Source organism: Drosophila yakuba, chromosome 3R, assembly GCF_016746365.2.
Source record: "Drosophila yakuba strain Tai18E2 chromosome 3R, Prin_Dyak_Tai18E2_2.1, whole genome shotgun sequence".
Classification (NCBI taxonomy): Eukaryota; Metazoa; Arthropoda; class Insecta; order Diptera; family Drosophilidae; genus Drosophila; species Drosophila yakuba.
The window spans coordinates 24814970-24832535 of record NC_052530.2 but is presented as its reverse complement, the minus strand read 5'-3'; the positions used below and the strand labels follow the sequence as shown (position 1 = coordinate 24832535).

The following is a 17566-nucleotide window of genomic DNA, read 5'->3' as shown; positions in this document are numbered from 1 at the left end:
ACCCTGCTTATCGATAAGTGCGGCCAAGCGGTATCGAGCCAGAGATGTGATCACTTGCCGTGTTTTCGATTATCCGAAGGATGGTTGTTAGTTTTACGTTTATATTGGCAATTTTAACTGAACATTTTTAATTATATATAAAATATTTTTAAATTATTTATGGTTTTTTAAATTTAACAAATTATACAATTGGCCATAATTTATTTAAATGCGTGTGCGTGAGCGACATGCGACCATCTCTAGCGGCAACTTGTTGTGTGGATCAAATCGGTTGAATCTGCACTTTGGACTTTCTCTTGGGATCTGCGATTGCAAGCACTGTCACCGTTACCAGTGGGAATCCAGATCTCGCGGCGAACGGTCTTTAAACTTTGTACAAGATGATCAACACAGGAAAGCTAGCAGGACGGACTCTGTTCATCACAGGAGCCTCTCGAGGGATCGGCAAGGAGATTGCTCTAAAGGCGGCCCGCGATGGAGCCAACATTGTGGTGGCGGCCAAGACAGCGGAGCCGCATCCCAAGCTGCCGGGAACCATCTACACGGCTGCGGCGGAGATCGAGAAGGCCGGCGGAAAGGCGTATCCCTGCGTGGTGGATGTCCGCGATGAGGAACAGGTGCGCAGCGCCGTGGAGGCCGCGGTGGCCAAGTTCGGTGGCATCGACATTGTGATCAACAACGCCAGCGCCATCTCGCTGACCAACACCCCCAACACGGACATGAAGCGCTACGACCTGATGCACAACATCAATACTCGTGGCACCTTCCTGGTGTCCAAGGTATGCTTGCCGTACCTGAAGAAGAGCAACCACGCCCACATCCTCAACATTTCGCCGCCGCTGAGCATGAAGGCCAAGTGGTTTGGCCCCCATGTGGCCTACACTATGGCCAAGTACGGTATGTCCATGTGTGTGCTGGGCATGGCAGCCGAGTTTAAGGACCAGGGAATCTCCGTCAACGCTCTGTGGCCTCGCACTGCCATCCACACTGCGGCCATCGAGATGCTGACGGGTCCCGACTCCGCCCAGTGGTCACGCAAGCCGGAGATCATGGCCGATGCGGCCTACGCAATCCTGACCCGTGAGCCCAGGCAGTCCACAGGTCAGTTCTTTGTGGACGACGAGGTGCTGGAATCGGCGGGTATCACCGATCTCACGGACTACGCCTGCATCCGCGAGAACGCCGACAAGCTGATGGTTGACTTCTTTGTGGAGGAGAAGGGAGCTCCGGTGGAAACTGACGATGCGGCAGGATATACTGCTGCTGCGCCGGCGAGTGGAGGAGACGCCAAGATTCCCCAGCTGTTCGTGAAAATCGAATCTCTCCTCTCGCCAGAGATTGTCTCCAAGACGCAGGCTGTCTTCCAGTTCAACATCAGCGGTGCTGAGCAGGGAACCTGGTTCCTGGACCTGAAGAACGGCTCTGGATCCTGCGGTGCCGGAACTCCACCTGCCGCTCCCGACGCCACGCTCACCATGAACTCGAACAACTTCTTCGACATGTTCTCCGGAAAACTGAAGGCGGCTCCCGCCTACATGACCGGCAAGCTGAAGATCAGCGGCGACTTCCAAAAGGCCCTCAAGCTGGAGAAGCTGATGAAGGCCCTCAAGTCCAAGCTGTAGGTGCGCCATCAAATGGCAGACTTTTCTATTGTTTACAAGCGTTTCATTTATGTATGTATTTTTTCCTAATAAAGTATGAGATTCCTTAAAAGTTCAATCAGCTATCGAATATTTAATTGATTACTACTATAGTTGCTATCTCAAAAAAAAGGGGGTAAATAACTTAATAATTTTGATAGGGAATAATCTTTGTTTAGATGATATTGTTTATTTATGATATTATGATATTTTGTAATAGCGCGGGCAACAAGTTCGCAGTTCAAACATATTCAGACTGACCAGAGCTAGTCCATCAAAGGCTGGGAATCGTGGAATTTTCGGCACACCCCGGCGCAATCACACTGCCCACTTTGTTGACCAATAAAATTTGTGGAAAAAAAGAGTATTGCCGGTTATATTCAATATAAGTAAGATAGGAAGTCGGACTGAACCTGGTGTGTGCACCTGCCGTCACGTAATCTTATTCTAGAAATAGGTTCACTCAATTCTAGACGCAGATACACCATCCATTCGAAATGGGCAGCAAGTCGAGCAAGGTGTGTAGAATCAAGGAAAAGGTAAACAGGATGTCACTTAGTCATCGGTCTTTTATATCCTATCGCTAGAACAAGACCATGCAGATGATAAGGTGCTTCTGCGGATGCAGTGAGATGACTGTCGCCGAGGTGCGAAGGATCTACACTCTGTCGAACAGTGTGCATGAGACGCTACTGGATGCGGAGGCCACCAGACTGCTACGCAAGTTCATGGAGACGAGGCGCTCCGGCGACAAGAACGGGGCCGAGCAGTACCTGGACATCTACGAGAAGTGCGCCGAATTCCTGGCGGAGCACCAGCGCACGTTCACCCAGGACGAGGTGGACGAACTGCTTGATCTGGGCCTGCCCCGCGACCTGGAGCAGGATCTCTCCAGGCGCATGCTCAGTGCAGATCGGACGGATATCAGCAGCGGGCTCTATCGCATCCAGAGCAAATGTCGAAACGAAATCGAGGGCAGCAGCGACTTTCGTGACTTCAGGGACGCCATTGCTGATAAGATGCGTCGGGTGCCAAAATGATACACACAGTCGGTGCAATTGGATGTTTTTGTGTGCACTGTGCAACGCCAACCAAAGTCACATGGTTACCTTCTGGAGTACCGCATTAGACCCAGCTTCTCCTTTTACCTATCCCAGTGCCTTGGAGGCCTCCACAATTTTACAAATATAATACCACAGTTAACTCTTAGTCATACAACGAAGAAACGGAAACCGTCCTCCTATCTCATTGTGGATTCCGAGTCGTGCTAGAGCCTAAGCTCACCAAACATTCACATTCTACTAAACCGAACCCACAGATACGGAACTCTCTACTTAACTTAAAAATATAGTTGTTTACATATTGTATGCCTTGTAATGTTTTTACGCACTAGGAATTTGTTTTCTATTCAGAAATAAATCTGATGCTGATGCAATCGATACTGATGTTGATTATTTGAGGACTTATGTAGGGGATTCCGGAAAACTCAATAGTGAAACCTTTTACTTACAATTAAATATATTTTGTATTACATGAATGCTTTATACGTGTTAAGCTCTACAGCTAGATATATTTCCATTTCAGAAATAAACGGTCTAATACTAAAAACGCTTCGTACGGCTTAGGTTTTCTTCCACGAGTAATACATCTCCATCGGTTTGTTTACCTAGAATCATAAAATTATTAGAATGAAGAATTTTTAGAATAAAGCGCCTGAAAACCCACCTTCCAGAATTTATCGTTGACCTGGTGCAATGTCTGGTTGCCATTCAGGATGACCAACTGCTGAGGCTGTGGAGCGACGTAGATGCAGAAGTTGAGCACGCGACAGGCCTCTGGCAAATCGGCGCCCAGGTCGAGCGTAAGCCGCATGGCCAGATACTTGCTGAGATGATCGACGGTGGCATTGGCCGTGGTCTTGATGTAGCGCACGCAGTTCTCCTTGAGTGCGCGTATTAGCTGGTTGTCAGCCGACATTTCCGTGGGATGGGGCTTGAATACGAGCTCGATTTCATCGTTGACGCCCAGCTCGCCATTGCCCTCGCCCTCTGTGTCGATGTTGGAGTCACCCTCGGTGCGGCAGTCCATCTGTGAGTCCGACTCAGACTCTTCGGACCGCTCCGAGGTCAGCACCGACATGGCGCGTTTCGGCTTAGAGCTGCTCGAGTTTGAGGGCACCGGTGAGGGAGTGCTCCGCATCGAGGGCGGATTCGAGGCGTCGTCCACTTGCATCCGGGTGGCGGAAGTGCTGGCGCCCGAGTTGGCCGACGAGGATGGCGCTGCATTCGAGGCGCTGGTAATGGCCGACGCGGCCGATGTGCCGGAATGACCCGGATCCCGGTTCTCGCGATCAATGCTGTTGGTGTTGCTGTTGCTATCATTGGAGGCTGTGTCGTGGACGTGCAATTGATTGGAGGCATTGCGGCCCACAGCAGTGGGCGCACCTGGTGCCGGGGGAGCTGCGACATTGGCAGCACCATTTCCATTACCACCACCTCCACCACCACCACCACCACCGCCGCCGCCGCCCTTGGTACGGAATCTTTGTGGCCGGTTCTGGGACTGCAGTTTGATGCCCTCGTTGATGGAGTTAACCAGCGCCTGCTGCGACTGCGTCTGGTTGAACTTGGCCATTACCTTTTCCTGGATGGCCTCGTACTCCTCGCGACTGGGGTAGATCTTCGAGATGAGCAGGTCGAAGTTGGGATCAGCGCGCAGGGAGCGCTTGGAGACGAGCTTCTTGCGGCACGTGGGGCACTCCTTGTTGCCGGAGCGCAGGGCGGTCACAATGCAGTCGGAGCAGAAGCGGTGCAGGCACTCCTTCGTTGTCATCGTCTTCTTCAGCATGTCCAGGCAGATGGGACACATTAGCTCGCTGTGGAGGCTCCGCGGGGACACCGCGATTTCCGTGCTGTCCGTGATCACCTCCTGCGGCTTGCGCTGCAGCTCGTACAGCGAGAGCTCCCACGTTTTGTTTGGCGCCGGGTCCAGCGACGTCATTTTCACACCAATTCTGAGGCTTTTCAATACACAAACAACCCTTTTTAGAAAATTTTCGCTCAGATTTTCCAAATTAGCTTGCAGTGTGACCGTACTTGGGCTGATCAATTAAACCACCGCGGAGAAAGGCCTAACAACAAATGCAGTTGGTATTCTTGTTTGGTATTTTTAGATTTTAGATCATTACTTGGCGCGAAAATTAAAAATATTTAGCACATAAGTTTATTAGTTTATTGCGTTTGAAAAAGAGACGTTATATAATTATAAATCTTACAAACTTGAATGGTATAACTTTCCCTATTTAAGCTAAGATTTAGTAAACTTAGAACATAAGTTTAAAGAGTGTGATAATCTTTTAGTAGGTTTTTGAGAAGTATTATTACCAGCAATATTTTGTTTATAAAAAAAAGTCTGTTAAACACGTGCTACAATCATTTTCAGCTGCAACACGTAGAACTTCAAGTTTCTAAGCTCATTAGTTCCCTTTATTTCGGTTGAACAAATTCGTAATACTTAATAAGTAAAATACCCACATATGCATATACATAAAATTAACAAAAAACACTGTTTACACGTCTGGTTTGCTAGCGAGTTCACTTGCATGCTCAATAGATTGAACCCCTGTGATTAATTTGGGTTCGCCAGATCCTTTTCGGTTGACACTCTGTCAACACCTCAATTGCCACGATTTCTTTGGGCTGTCAATCAAGGCGTCTGAAAGCATTTACCGGATCCAGCCAAATATGGCCTAATGCAGAACCGCCGTTAGCTAAATTGCAGCTGAGTGGGATTGTCTGCAGTTGCAGATGCAGTTGGTGGTGACGTCGTGTGTGGCCGTGTGGGGCCGTCGAGAATGCAGTCGGTAATTGAATTGAATTGGAGAATTAGAGAATCGCCGCCACACGGGAGTCACTCCTCCCTCCAGTCTGCATGCGATGACAATGACCCTTGAAGCTGAGCATTCCATTACTTTTGGATCGGATGGGTTTGGATCGCGTGCTTCCCTGGTTTCTCAGCCAAAAGGTTTTCCCTGGCTCACCTGTCACATTCGCTGAGCTGAGCAATGCGCATGTGCGGCGCGAGTGACGTGGCAAATAAAATAAGCCATAGGCAAATGCCGCCGTTTGAACGAGCGGTGAAATTGCTGGACATGCCTGGCATGGCTAACAAACAGTGAAAAAAGCGTGGAAAAAACAACGACGTTGATAGACAAAAAAAAAAAAAAAAGGAAAAAAACAACATCCCTAGGTGCAGGCGTTGCTACTTTCCAATTCCTCATTAGATCGCCCAGCTAATTATTGTGCTTGGGAGGCGTGGACGAGGTTTTTGGCTCACACCAAATTGCTGTCTCATGGCGAGCGTAATTGCAACACCTATATTGTATATACTCAGAAAAATGAGGAACTTGCCACCAACTTCAAATCGAGTAATGTCATTTCCCATGAGTTTTTTCAAATAAACTATACGGCTTAAAAACTCTTCAAAACACGAGTAAATTTAAACGAATTCTTTTGAATTTGAATGATCCAACACCCATATTTTCTCCATCTATGATCATGTTCAGAATTCTTTTCCAAGTGCAAGCATTTATGCCTCTGCCCGGCAATTTTCAACTTATCGAGGTTATCCACCGCCGCACCTGACCAGCAGAACCCACAGATCCAACAAAACCAACAGATCCAGCAGAGCCAAGAGAACCAGCTGAATCACCTGGGCCACCGCACCACTTGAACTTGTGCACCCACACGACGCTTGCGGATCGGCGCTGTCCTCGATTCGTTGGGTTCACGACCCACATGGCCAGTGGCTCCCCAGCACCCGGCAGCTTTCTTGAATGATTCCAGCGCTTTTCCATCGGCCAACGTCTATTGACATTAATCATTTGCGGCCGCTTGCGGAAATTTGCAAGTACTTGGTACCTGGCATAGCTGGTAGTTCTGGTACTTCTGGGAAATGGAAATGATTGCCTCTCAGCACACTTTTTTATGGCAGCTTTATGGTAGGTGGTTTACTTTACGGCCAAGAGGCCACAGGTTCCTATTTCAGCTGGCAAAAAGGCTAACCAAAGTCTCCTCTCCATTCCATTCCTTACTTGCATTGCTTTCTGCTCTTTTTTTTCCTTTTTGGCAACTCAATCTGTAGACCGGAAGGAAACAGACGCCATGTTGCCTTCGTTTTTCGTCGTCTGCCATTTTGTTGTGATTTTGGCAAAGTTTTTGTCCGCTCATGTCTGCGAATTTGTGGCCATTGTTCGCAGTTAAAGTGAAAGTTGTGCTCTGATATACATGGAACTATAGAACGAGGAGCTGACCAGCCAGAAATTGCGAATGCCTAATTGGGCTTAACGAGCTGAACTCGAGGTGGGCGTTCACTTTGATGTTGGCTCTGCACTGGAAACAATTCGGGCAACTTGCATTTGATTACAATCCGTTCAGCTGTTGGGCTTTCTCACACATTTCTTTGCTCGCACCACTTAAAGCTGCCCCAAAATTGCTGTATGAGTGGACCGCAACATGCCACTTAGCCCCGAACTGGCAATCGATGATAGATATGGGTATGGGTATGGGCATGGGCATGGTTATGGACATGGTTATGGGCAATGGGAGTTACGAATTCCAGGCCAGAGCCAGACAGTTAGAATGTTAGAATGTCACCCACACACTCGAGTACTCGACCACTGGCCACCTGGAATTGCAAATGCAATCTGTTAACTTGTCCAAAACAAAGGCTGCCACTTGCAAAAGAAAGGCCAACAGCAAAGGCAAAATCAAAACCAATGCCACTCATAGCCAACAATTGACAATAACAAGCAGGCGGACGCCAGTCCACCCAATTTTGAACCCAAACCGTTGCTTTTTGGCCCGCTGAAGTGGCGGAGTTGTGAAGTGGCCAGGAAGGCCACATAACATACAACATCATCGATAACAACCACTGAAACAGCAGCCAACTGGGCACAATTGGAGTTCTCCAATTGCCCACTGTCCAAATATTGCCAGAGATGCCGAGAACGTAGCGCATTGTTTGCTCGTTATTATGGACGTGGCTCCTGATGGGAACCTGACCTGGGATTCGGATTGGGTTTGGGTTGGGTTTGGCGCTGGAATGAGTTGGGTTGGGTTTTAAGTTGGGTTTGGGTAGAGCGGGTTCTTTTGTCTTTGACCGCGCACATACCATAAATAAATCTCAATTAAACTGCAACCCCTTTGCCACGGGGGCGTTTCCCATGAACGGTGGACGATGGACCACTGTACCATCCTGGCAATCAATCAGCGGTGCAGCAGAACAGCGGGCTACTCCCAAGTTTCCATGGGATGTCACAGATGTCTCCGTACAACATTCACACCCCAACTCCACAAACGACGACGACGACGACGACTGCAACTTTTCGGCCGACACTCTTTATTCTTTTCTATGCCACGCCATGCGGCACTTGCATGTTTATTATTTGGCCTGGCTTTTAGAAGCCGGTCCCGATCTGCAGACTGGACACAGTCCATACAAAGTGCCAACGTGGAGGAGGGCGGAGGAGTAGGAGGGGGTTTTGGACCAGGCCAAGTCGCGGCGACGTCACAGTCGTTAAGCGTGACTTTGGTTATTGTTGTTTGTTGCTTTTTGCATACCGTCGGAAAAATGGGTAAAATATGGTGAGGCAAGGGGTATGGGTACGTAAACAAAAAGCCGAACTCCAAACTCGAAGTCGAAGCCACTCCACGAATCACCAAAGGCGGAGAAGAAAGAACCAAGAATCGTGCGGCAAGCACTGAATGCTGAATACCCTTTCGCAACTTACCTATTTTTTGTAAAATTTAAAGAAACTGATTCAAAGGAATATATTTAAGAGGTTACTGAAAGAGATCTACTATCTATTATTTAAATCAATTATTTAAATTATTTCAAATAAAATAGCTTAAGATCTATAAGAAATTTAGGTACTAAGACAAAAGAAGAATTTAGTGAATGGCAGACTTGTTAGTAATTCCCACACTCGAAAGCTGTAAATAAATATTTGCAAACCAACTCGAAAATTCCAATTTCCGAATGGGACTTTCTTCCGAGAACCCGAGTGATTGCACTCGGCACGGGTCAAACCACTCACATGGTGCAGCACCCAGCTGAAGTACCCGAATCCAATCGGTGGCTTCGTTCTGTTGCTGTGGCATAAACTGCGACGACGACCGGCCCGCTTCATTCAGTCTTTGGCGAGATTTTATCGTGTGCGGACGTAACTGCGGTCGAATTGCGAACTTGAAAATCCAAAACCGAATCCGAGTATCTTTTCTACCGAATTGCGAATTGAAAAAGCCGCGCACGTAACTAACGCGAGTTTAGATGCAGTTTTTCAACGTGTGGCGCCACAACGAAAAGACATTGCAATTGTGATTCGATTGCGTTTACTTGAAATCGTCGCTTGCCACATGCTAAAAGTGTCAATCAGGAAGCACAAGTTCATCAACATGAGTCCAAGCTGGATGAGAACGGCGGCCTGGCTGCTGGGGTAAGTGCCCAGGACTGTGCGCAATCCTCTCTAGATGCGCTTCATGGTCCAGCGTGCTCGCTCCCTTTCCGTCTGCGTCGCCACCTCGCTCCTGACCACCGCGTCCTTCGTCTCCACTTCCGTCTGGGTTCCTTGGTTTCTGGTGGGATATATAAATATATGTAGGTATTGGTTGAGGAGTTGTGAGTCACCTACTCGCTGGTCACCCGGTGCCTGGTGCGGTGCATGTGCAGACCACAGCCCTTGCACTTCTTCGTACAGTTCCACGAGCGACCCACGGAACTCCTCTTGTCCTTGACGACTCTGCGGGTCGAGGAATGTTGGCTTTTAGTTGGCTGCTAAATTATTACTGCTTTTATTGTTATTTGCCAGGCAAAACTGCACTGCAGAGATGCGCAGCTCTTCTCAAATCTATAAAAATATTTCTCTTCTTTATGGCACTTTTGGCATATAACTAGGCATTCTTATAACTAATGAATTGACGAAATTGCCCTGAAGTGATTTGAAATGTGAAAAATTGTGAAAATGTAGTAAGTGCAGCTGGGCTATTATGCTGAATATGTAAATTAATTTCCACGCTGAATCACAACAAATTTTCTCCTCAATATTAGAAGTTCCCTTGTAAGAATTTAGTATAAGCAAGTTTCTTGGATTGCAGTTCAGTTAGCTTGTTATTTTAGTTACCTTATAATCCTGTACTTGGGCTCCAATTTGAATGAGTCATTCTTGGCCGAGGAACTCTCCTTTGGCTGATTATCCCCGATCTGGCTCGACGGAATGGGTGTCATTGGCTCCAAGGACGCCTCCCTGGGCAGGTCCAACTCCACGCGCATTTGCTTCACCTGGAGCAGGCTGATATCAACCAGTTGATTGACGGCTTCCAGCACCTCATTCTGGATGAGGTTGCTCTGGTTCTTGATGGAATCATGGATGAGGTACAGGGCCTGCAGATGGGGCTTGATTAGCTCCTCCTCGTCGTCGATGGTCTGTGTGCCCATGTGTTGGCGGTGTCTCTTGGTTTGCACCGTGGCAGTGGTACAGTGAACCATCGTTTGGGTGCCCAGGCAGGACAGCTTGGCCAGCTTGGTCTGCGTGTTGGTGGTCTTGTTGCTAAGATCTGTTTGGGTGGTGTTGCAATGCTGGTCGTGTGTATCCGTTTGGCTGGCAAGGGTCACATGGTGGGGATGGAAGGTCTGCTGATCCCTGGCAATGGTTATGATCAAGTCGGTGGTGTCCACATTGCTGGATGTGGACTCTTGGAGCAGCGTTTGGCTGGCGCTGCTGTCCAGCTCTACTTCTGTGCCCACAGCTATGCTTGTAAGCTGCTGCACGTGCTCATGGGTCTGTGCATCCCTGGTGATGGTGCTGACCAGGTCCGAGGTGTCCACCTGGCTGATGGACCACTCCTGGGCCTGCGTTTGGCTGGTGGTGCTCTGCATCAGCAGCTCCATGCCCACGGCTATGGACTTACGATGGATGCCATCTTCTCCTGCAACTTGCCGTGGTGGCTGGACGCCCGCTGTGGGTGCACTTCCTCCGTTCAGACGACGACGCCGCTTTTGCAGACGACTGCTTAAGGAGGGAGTGCGTCGAATCCTCTTCACCTGGCGGATAGTCAGCTTTCCCTGGTGCAGCTCGTAGTGCACCAGGTAGCTCACTTTGCCGAATTTGAATCTCTTGTGGCGACATATGGCTCCATTTTGACTGCTGGACATGGAAACCAGTAGCAATTCCTTCAGATCAAAGCGCATTTTGAATACTAGTATGCCTCTCTATCTTCGCTTACAATATTTCCTATAATATTATACAACGTACAATTTTGACAAGAACGTTTCTGTACAGTAATTTCCAAGGTGTTTGAGGTTTGAGCTTCTGAATTATTAAACACAAGTTCAGCATTATCGAAGGTGCCATGATGTGAGTCGCTGCTATTGCCAAAATTTTCACACGAAACCCTTGTCTTTGGTCCTTGGTCCCAAACGCAACACGCAACTTCGTGTTGCACATACAGCCACTTGTATGGGATGTTGTATGGCTGCGGGCTCCTTTGTGCCTGGTAATTCATTAATAATTCAAAAATGCCGCATATGTGTTCAGCAGCAGGACAGCAGCTACAATATAAATACGAACGTAAACGAAAAACAAAATGCATTCACTTATTCTGCAATTTATCAATACGGAGTTAACATGAAAATGGCCACAAAAACCACAGCGCAGACACACAGAGGACAAGAGGACACAAAGGAGTAGGAGCTACCCGCCTGGGGTGTTTGTTTGGCTTGTATCGCCATGTGGTTGGGGATGGGGTTGGGCATGGGGATGGGGATCTGTGTGCTCCATGGATGTGGATGGAGCACTCCAGACGATGGCAGCATGTGGTGGCCACTGCTAAGTACGTGTTGATTTGGGCGCTTTCGATTGGGCTCCCATGGATTTGCAATCCGCAAAATCGATTGGCCCCCATTCCCATATACCCATACCCATATACCCGTCCATCAGCTCCAGCTCCAGCTCCTCCATCTGCTCCTGCTCCTGACTGGCCTCTAATCCCGCCTGGAGGCGTAGTTTCCTTGCCTTCCTGCACTCGAAATTTATGCAGCTTCTTTGACTTCTAAGGTTTTTGAGCTTCGCTTTTTCCTTTTTTTGATTTTTGTTTGCATGCATTATCTTTGGTAGCTGGAAGGCTAAGAGTTGGCTCAGAATGCCGGGCACGTCGGCTGGCCTTCGGTTACATTTATTGCATAAAGCCCAGCCAATTTCCATGATAATTTGTAACGAGCGCCGGACCGCCAAGGGGCTGCACTCCAATGAGGAACTATTACTAGTATGTGGTACTTTGTGGTACTTTGTGTACTGACTGGCTTAGTCGGTCAATAGCATTTCGCTTGACAAAGTCCAAGAGCTGATCTTCTCTGGAGACCTCAAGACCTGCTGAAAGTCCAGCAGTATGAGCTGTAATAGCAGTATTGTGGCATTCTGGGTGTGCAACAACCCACCGGAGTTGGAGATGGTTCTAATGCTCCCATGGCTCTTGGGTTTCCCAGCTCTTTCACCCATGATACCATGATAGCCACACACACGGGGATGGATACCCGTAATTGTACGTGCCTATTTGCATTTTTATCTGCTTTGTTTTCCGCTTTCTTCCTCATTACCACTTGACACTCGAGCAACGGCGTGTAGTTTTCAGTGGTTTTCAATTTCACACAGGGTGCAGGAGGGGCAGGGGCAACATCTATTTAAAGTTCAGCACTTTACTCACTCAACACCAAAAAAAAAAAAAAGAAAAAAAAAACAGCTCGAAATGAAGACCTCGAGCCATCTCACCTGTCAAAGGGAGTGCCGCTGGAACGACCCTGAACCTTGTAGCTCCAATCGAAAGCCGCAGGCTACCTAATCCCCTATAGAATTTCGCACATAAAAACTGTCAGTGCTGGCCCATAAAATGCTATGCTGCCCATTAAAGCTGTTTTCATTCCATTCCGCAGGCTCTACTGCCTCCTGTGCGTCGCCGCGATGGCCCAGGGTGCCAGCAATTCGGGAGCCACTGCATCAGCTGCATCCGCTGCATCCGCTGCATCTATTGCATCCACCAAGGATGTGGCACACATGGCACACAGGCCCAAGAGGCTGGACAGGCGATCAGGAGCGGGTTCGAGTCCTCTGACGGCCATCAAACAGCCCAAGCAACTGGCCAGAAGCGCTCACGGGCTCAACAAGAAGCTGCTCAGGTGAGCCAACATCCTGGGCATAAACTTGATAATAAACCAGCAGAGAGCTAACTTAAGCAGTTTGTAGCCATAAAATATTTAGGAAATTAGCCTCAATATAATTTGCTTAAAGAACCCTTGTTTAATAGCGCTAATTAAGGGCAAATCAGGGCTATTTTACGGTAGCACCGCAATGCACTACTAGACTATGATTAATAATCATACGCAATGTACTACTACACTATGATTAATAATCATACGCAATGTACTACTACACACATTTAAAGAGCAGAGATTTTCCAGCGCTGAGCTATTGCATCTTTAATTAAGCCATCAAGCTGCATCCCAATTAAGCTGTCTGATTAAACGATTACAGGGGCTTAGAAATGGTATAGGGGTTACATGCCCAACTTAGGTACGCACATCTGAGTTTGCATAGTTGAATAGCAACAGCTGAAGATTAAAGCCACTTCTCTCTCACTGCCCAGTTAGACAGCCCCTTATTTTGGGCCTAATTAAAGCCCCATATTCAACTCAATCCCCTTGGTAAGCCGTAAATTGTGTAGTGAAATATTCATGAAAAGACCAGACAGACAGACAGACACTATTAACCGTAGCATAACACCAACTCCACTTGGTCGTTGCAGCCAGATGGGCTTCATGAAGGTGAAGGCGCCCAACAGCCACAACAGGAAGCGACTGGCGGTTGAGTCACGACGCCATTCCTCGCGCGATGATTCACACATGTTCATCATCAAATTGCCGCCAAATATGCACTACTATGCTGGACCCGGTGCGAAGAATTCCGTTGCGGATCAGCAGGACAAGTCTGGTGGCCATGGCGGCCATGGTGCCCACAAAGGTAACGCACCCAGCAAGATGACACTGGCGACAGCCACAACTAGCGCAGCAGCAGCAGCCGCATCAACAGCAGCAGCCGCATCAACCGCAGCAGCAGCATCAGTTGCAGTTGCAACATCGCCAGTTGCCGAGGCGTCGGCGTTGAAAGCTAACGGGAAAAAGGTAAACGGGATTCCATTAGGTTACACCATAGACACACACAATGCACTGGGTCTGGATCTGGCTGACTGGCTGGTTGGCCCCTTCTGGCCATGACCAGAACTGGCTCTCAGCCAGGTTTGGACCTAGACCGCGATAAACATCGCCGCGCATGCGCATAAAACAAATTGCAAAAATTGCACTCGGTGGCAAGCGGAGGAGCGGCAGTTGCAAGTTGGTGGCAGTGGAAGCGAAATGGATTACCCATTTTATGGTGGCAGTTGGTGGTAGCCACGAAAGGGGGGAGGGGGGGATCGACTACTCGCAGTTGCTATTTATATGCGTGTTACCCCCAATGCCCCAAAATGGTTATGCGCTGCGGCCACGGCCAGCTGTCCTATAAATAGATCTTCGATAGGGTCATCCTGCAGAGCATTGGGTATCTAGTGCGAGTCCAGTGCGAGTCCAGTGCCATCCGGGTGCTCTACAGCATTCCGAGCTGTAATACATGGCCTTTGTGAATTAATGCGGCAAGTGTCAATGTCAGTGGATGTCCGACAAGCGGTGGCACGAAAATTATTACGCTCTCACGACTCCGGTGCTCCATCGCTGCTCCACCTCTGCTCCAATGCTGCCCCAATGCTGCTCCATTCCCGGCTGAACCAGAAATTAATATGCAGGCCATTAACCAAGTCCGAGCCTCAATTAAAAATGCAATTTGTTTGAGCCACCCCACTCCACTCCCCTCCACTCGACACCAATCCACTGGAGTCCACTTGTGCAGAGCAAGTGCGTGGCATTCCCGATGCAGACGCCGGAGCACGGCTGATTTATGGGACGCCAGTCGCAGAGCACGGATAATGTTGTCTAATCAGTGCGCTTCAATTGCAGGTCTCGTTTCCCTTCAGCTCGAATGGCCGGCCGGGTCGCATCTACCACTGGAATCTGCCCGTCCTGAAGGAGGCGCTGGCCAAGAAGCCACACTTCGCCCACGTCTCGGCGGCGGATCGCAATAGGCTGCTGGACATCCAGAGTGTGCCCACCTGGCGCCAGCCCTGGGAGAACGAGACCGCCGAGAAGGGTTTCAGTGCGGGCGGCGGCAAGGCCAAGTACCGCAAATCTCTGAAGCCCAAGTCACCCACATATTATGCACCTGCACAGGCGGTCAGCAAGCAGAGCTTCCACAAGTACTTTGCGGGCAATGGCAAGCCCAAGGGATTCTATGTCATCAAGGAGCACCAGAAGAAGCCGCAGTACTACCAGAACATCATCTCGTAATCCAGCGGCCATGGTGCACCTGGTTGCATCCTCGAAAGACTGCGGTGACGGGCGTTCTGTTTTCAATCTTCTAAAGCGGGGAGATCCACTCCTCTTCCGTCCAGTTTCCATTTGGATTCCTTTCCTGGCGACATCTATGGCATCCTGAGCAACTGTTTAACAAGTGCGATGGGTGCGTTCTATTTTTATACAACGGCAATGAATACAATAACAGATGGGCTGGTCCAAGGTGGGTGCACCTCATCTCAATCTATGGTCAGCCATGTCAGCACAAAGAGGTCAATACGCTGTCCTTTTAGAGATTTTAATGCTGCCAAAATGATTATGGTAAAAACAGAACAGACTGAGTTGGGATTTGAGTAGATCACAGCAGCGTTGAAACTAATCGGATTATATACTTGTACATTGAAATTTTAATTGAAATTTTACACTTAAATTTTATACTTAAATTTTAATCAGCTTTGTGGCAGATTTCATGGGTTATTTTACGTTTAGCAGTCTGAAATACTCGAATATAACTTTTTGTGGACTTCACATTGACCTTCATACATATCGTTTCCATCTGAAATCCTTGAGGCCGAACCCTATGAAGGACACCCAGCCGAAGGACCAGCCCAAACTGCATTTAGCTAAGCAACTGCGGCAAGCAATAAATTATGGCATAATCAAGCTAGGTTTAAGTGCATGAACGATTTTGTTTTGATAAATAAATATTGACTGATTTTTAAGTGCAATCCCCTTTAAGAGCTGATAGTCGCAAGCAGACAAAGAGCTAAAGAAAACAAAAAAAAAACAAAATAGGGGGGCGGAACTGTCTGCTGCGAGTTTATTGACTTGGACAAAGGTGAAGCAGAAGCAAGGTGGCCAGGAGGCGTCGGTGGAAAGGTGGGTGTCTGGCAAATTTGGCTGCCCATTCAGCGGAGCAAAAAATAACAAAAACACCAAAAAATTCCAGCTAATTATATAAGCGGCTATGTCGGGCGTGTTCCTGACTAAGCCCTATGGGAAGATTTAAGATTGCGCCTCAAAAAAAAAAAGGAAAAAAGCAAAACGGAAGCGGGGCGAGCGTGCGCATGCGCAGTTTCTCATTCGGCAGATAAAGCCGCAGACATACAGATAGAGATACAGCTACAGTTAAAGATACAGATACTGATGCAGATACATTCTTATAAGACAGCGCCAAGTCGCCAGAAGTAACAGCCCCATAATGACAGCAAATCTGGCAGACAGACGACGGCGATGGCGCACCTCCAAACTGCCGCATAAATAATGTTGTATGTTTGTTCTTCCCTTCTTGAGTTCCCATTTCTCGTTGCTTTTTTATCGCTTCTTTTTTATTTGTGTGTATTTTTTTGGCGACTCTGGCGCATAATTGTTTTTGCAGCTTATGCTTTTCCGATTCTGCCAGCGACTCTGCTGACTCACGAGCGTTGAACTTTTCACCCGTATCCCCCAAGTCCCGTGTCCCGTGTTCCGTGTTCCGTATCCGTGGCACATGGAGTGCGCGGCTTAAGTGGACTTAATGACTTGTGGTTCTGCGACTGAGACGTAAATCACTTTTATGACAACTGGAGGATGGTACCTTCTCATCGATTTTTTACGGCCGTCATCAGGGTATGCGCCATTCCCATACTCCCATACTGGCAATCAAATGTTGGCCAACAGCGGTTTGGCCAAATGTGCAACAGATTCCGGGCCATCGTTGTCGCAGTTCTAGCCACTTGTTAACGCCATTTCCGCCCGTCATATCAAAATAATTATCTCAAAGTGTTGGCTCTGCTCGGGAGACCCCTGGGATCCAACGAAATACAACAAAAACCATACCAAACCGATCCGAAAACAAGACTCGTTTGCGTGCGGAGCAGTTTGGGGCTCTTCTATCGGGAACTACTACTGGACAACTTGATCTGCAGAACAAGTTACTCACGCAATCTTGATTGCAATTATGTAATTCGAAATTCCAACTAATTAAACCAACATTTCGCCTAATCGCATTTACACTAGAAACACGCTAGAAATCAATAAGATCGTTGTAGGGTGTCAACGTAGTATGGTAAATTTGTTACCCAATTGAGTGTCTGTAAGTAAAAAGTTAATTTTTTTTAATAAAATTCATATTTGTAAGCACAAATAATCTACATTCTAATTATTCATATTAGATTATTCACAGGTGGTAATTAATTATATAAAACTAAATTCCATATAAATTCGATTTCAAGCAAATTGCAATATCAAATTGATTGGTTTTACTTAATGTGTTCCGCCTTTAAAAGTCAGCACTTGGACCCACAGCCAACCAAAATGAGGCTGTCCATCATCTGCGTGCTCGTCCTGGTCATCTATGCAAGTGTCGCATCCGGGCAAGGACGGAGGAGGAAGGCCCAGGACAAGAGAGCGAGATTGGACGGCTGGGTAAAACAGCCCTTGGATGCGATTATTGAATG

The 17566-nt window shown here is 48.0% G+C and overlaps 5 protein-coding genes across 5 annotated transcripts; 3 read left to right on the top strand and 2 right to left on the bottom strand.

The window, feature by feature from the left end:
- The first annotated feature begins 249 nt into the window (after nucleotides 1–249).
- On the top strand, nucleotides 250–1719 carry LOC6538239 (hydroxysteroid dehydrogenase-like protein 2). Its single transcript, XM_002098730.3, has one exon. The coding sequence runs from the start codon at nucleotides 381–383 to the stop codon at nucleotides 1620–1622; it is 1242 nt and encodes a 413-aa protein (XP_002098766.1). The 5' UTR covers nucleotides 250–380; the 3' UTR covers nucleotides 1623–1719.
- A 223-nt stretch (nucleotides 1720–1942) lies between these two features.
- On the top strand, nucleotides 1943–3075 carry LOC6538238. Its single transcript, XM_002098729.4, has 2 exons — nucleotides 1943–2158; nucleotides 2228–3075. The coding sequence occupies exons 1-2, from the start codon at nucleotides 2138–2140 to the stop codon at nucleotides 2678–2680; spliced, it is 474 nt and encodes a 157-aa protein (XP_002098765.1). The 5' UTR covers nucleotides 1943–2137; the 3' UTR covers nucleotides 2681–3075.
- A 40-nt stretch (nucleotides 3076–3115) lies between these two features.
- LOC6538237 (E3 ubiquitin-protein ligase RING1) lies at nucleotides 3116–4755 on the bottom strand. Its single transcript, XM_002098728.4, has 2 exons — nucleotides 3366–4755; nucleotides 3116–3306 (listed from the first exon to the last, which is right to left on the bottom strand). Exons 1-2 carry the CDS (start codon nucleotides 4638–4640, stop codon nucleotides 3262–3264), a joined length of 1320 nt encoding a protein of 439 aa, XP_002098764.1. The 5' UTR covers nucleotides 4641–4755; the 3' UTR covers nucleotides 3116–3261.
- Nucleotides 4756–8475: 3720 nt separating this feature from the next.
- On the top strand, nucleotides 8476–15850 carry LOC6538235. Its single transcript, XM_002098726.4, has 4 exons — nucleotides 8476–9135; nucleotides 12624–12866; nucleotides 13493–13868; nucleotides 14736–15850. Exons 1-4 carry the CDS (start codon nucleotides 9056–9058, stop codon nucleotides 15120–15122), a joined length of 1086 nt encoding a protein of 361 aa, XP_002098762.3. The 5' UTR covers nucleotides 8476–9055; the 3' UTR covers nucleotides 15123–15850.
- On the bottom strand, nucleotides 9015–11008 carry LOC6538236. Its single transcript, XM_002098727.3, has 3 exons — nucleotides 9820–11008; nucleotides 9331–9438; nucleotides 9015–9274 (listed from the first exon to the last, which is right to left on the bottom strand). Exons 1-3 carry the CDS (start codon nucleotides 10884–10886, stop codon nucleotides 9166–9168), a joined length of 1284 nt encoding a protein of 427 aa, XP_002098763.2. The 5' UTR covers nucleotides 10887–11008; the 3' UTR covers nucleotides 9015–9165.
- Nucleotides 15851–17566: the final 1716 nt, after the last annotated feature.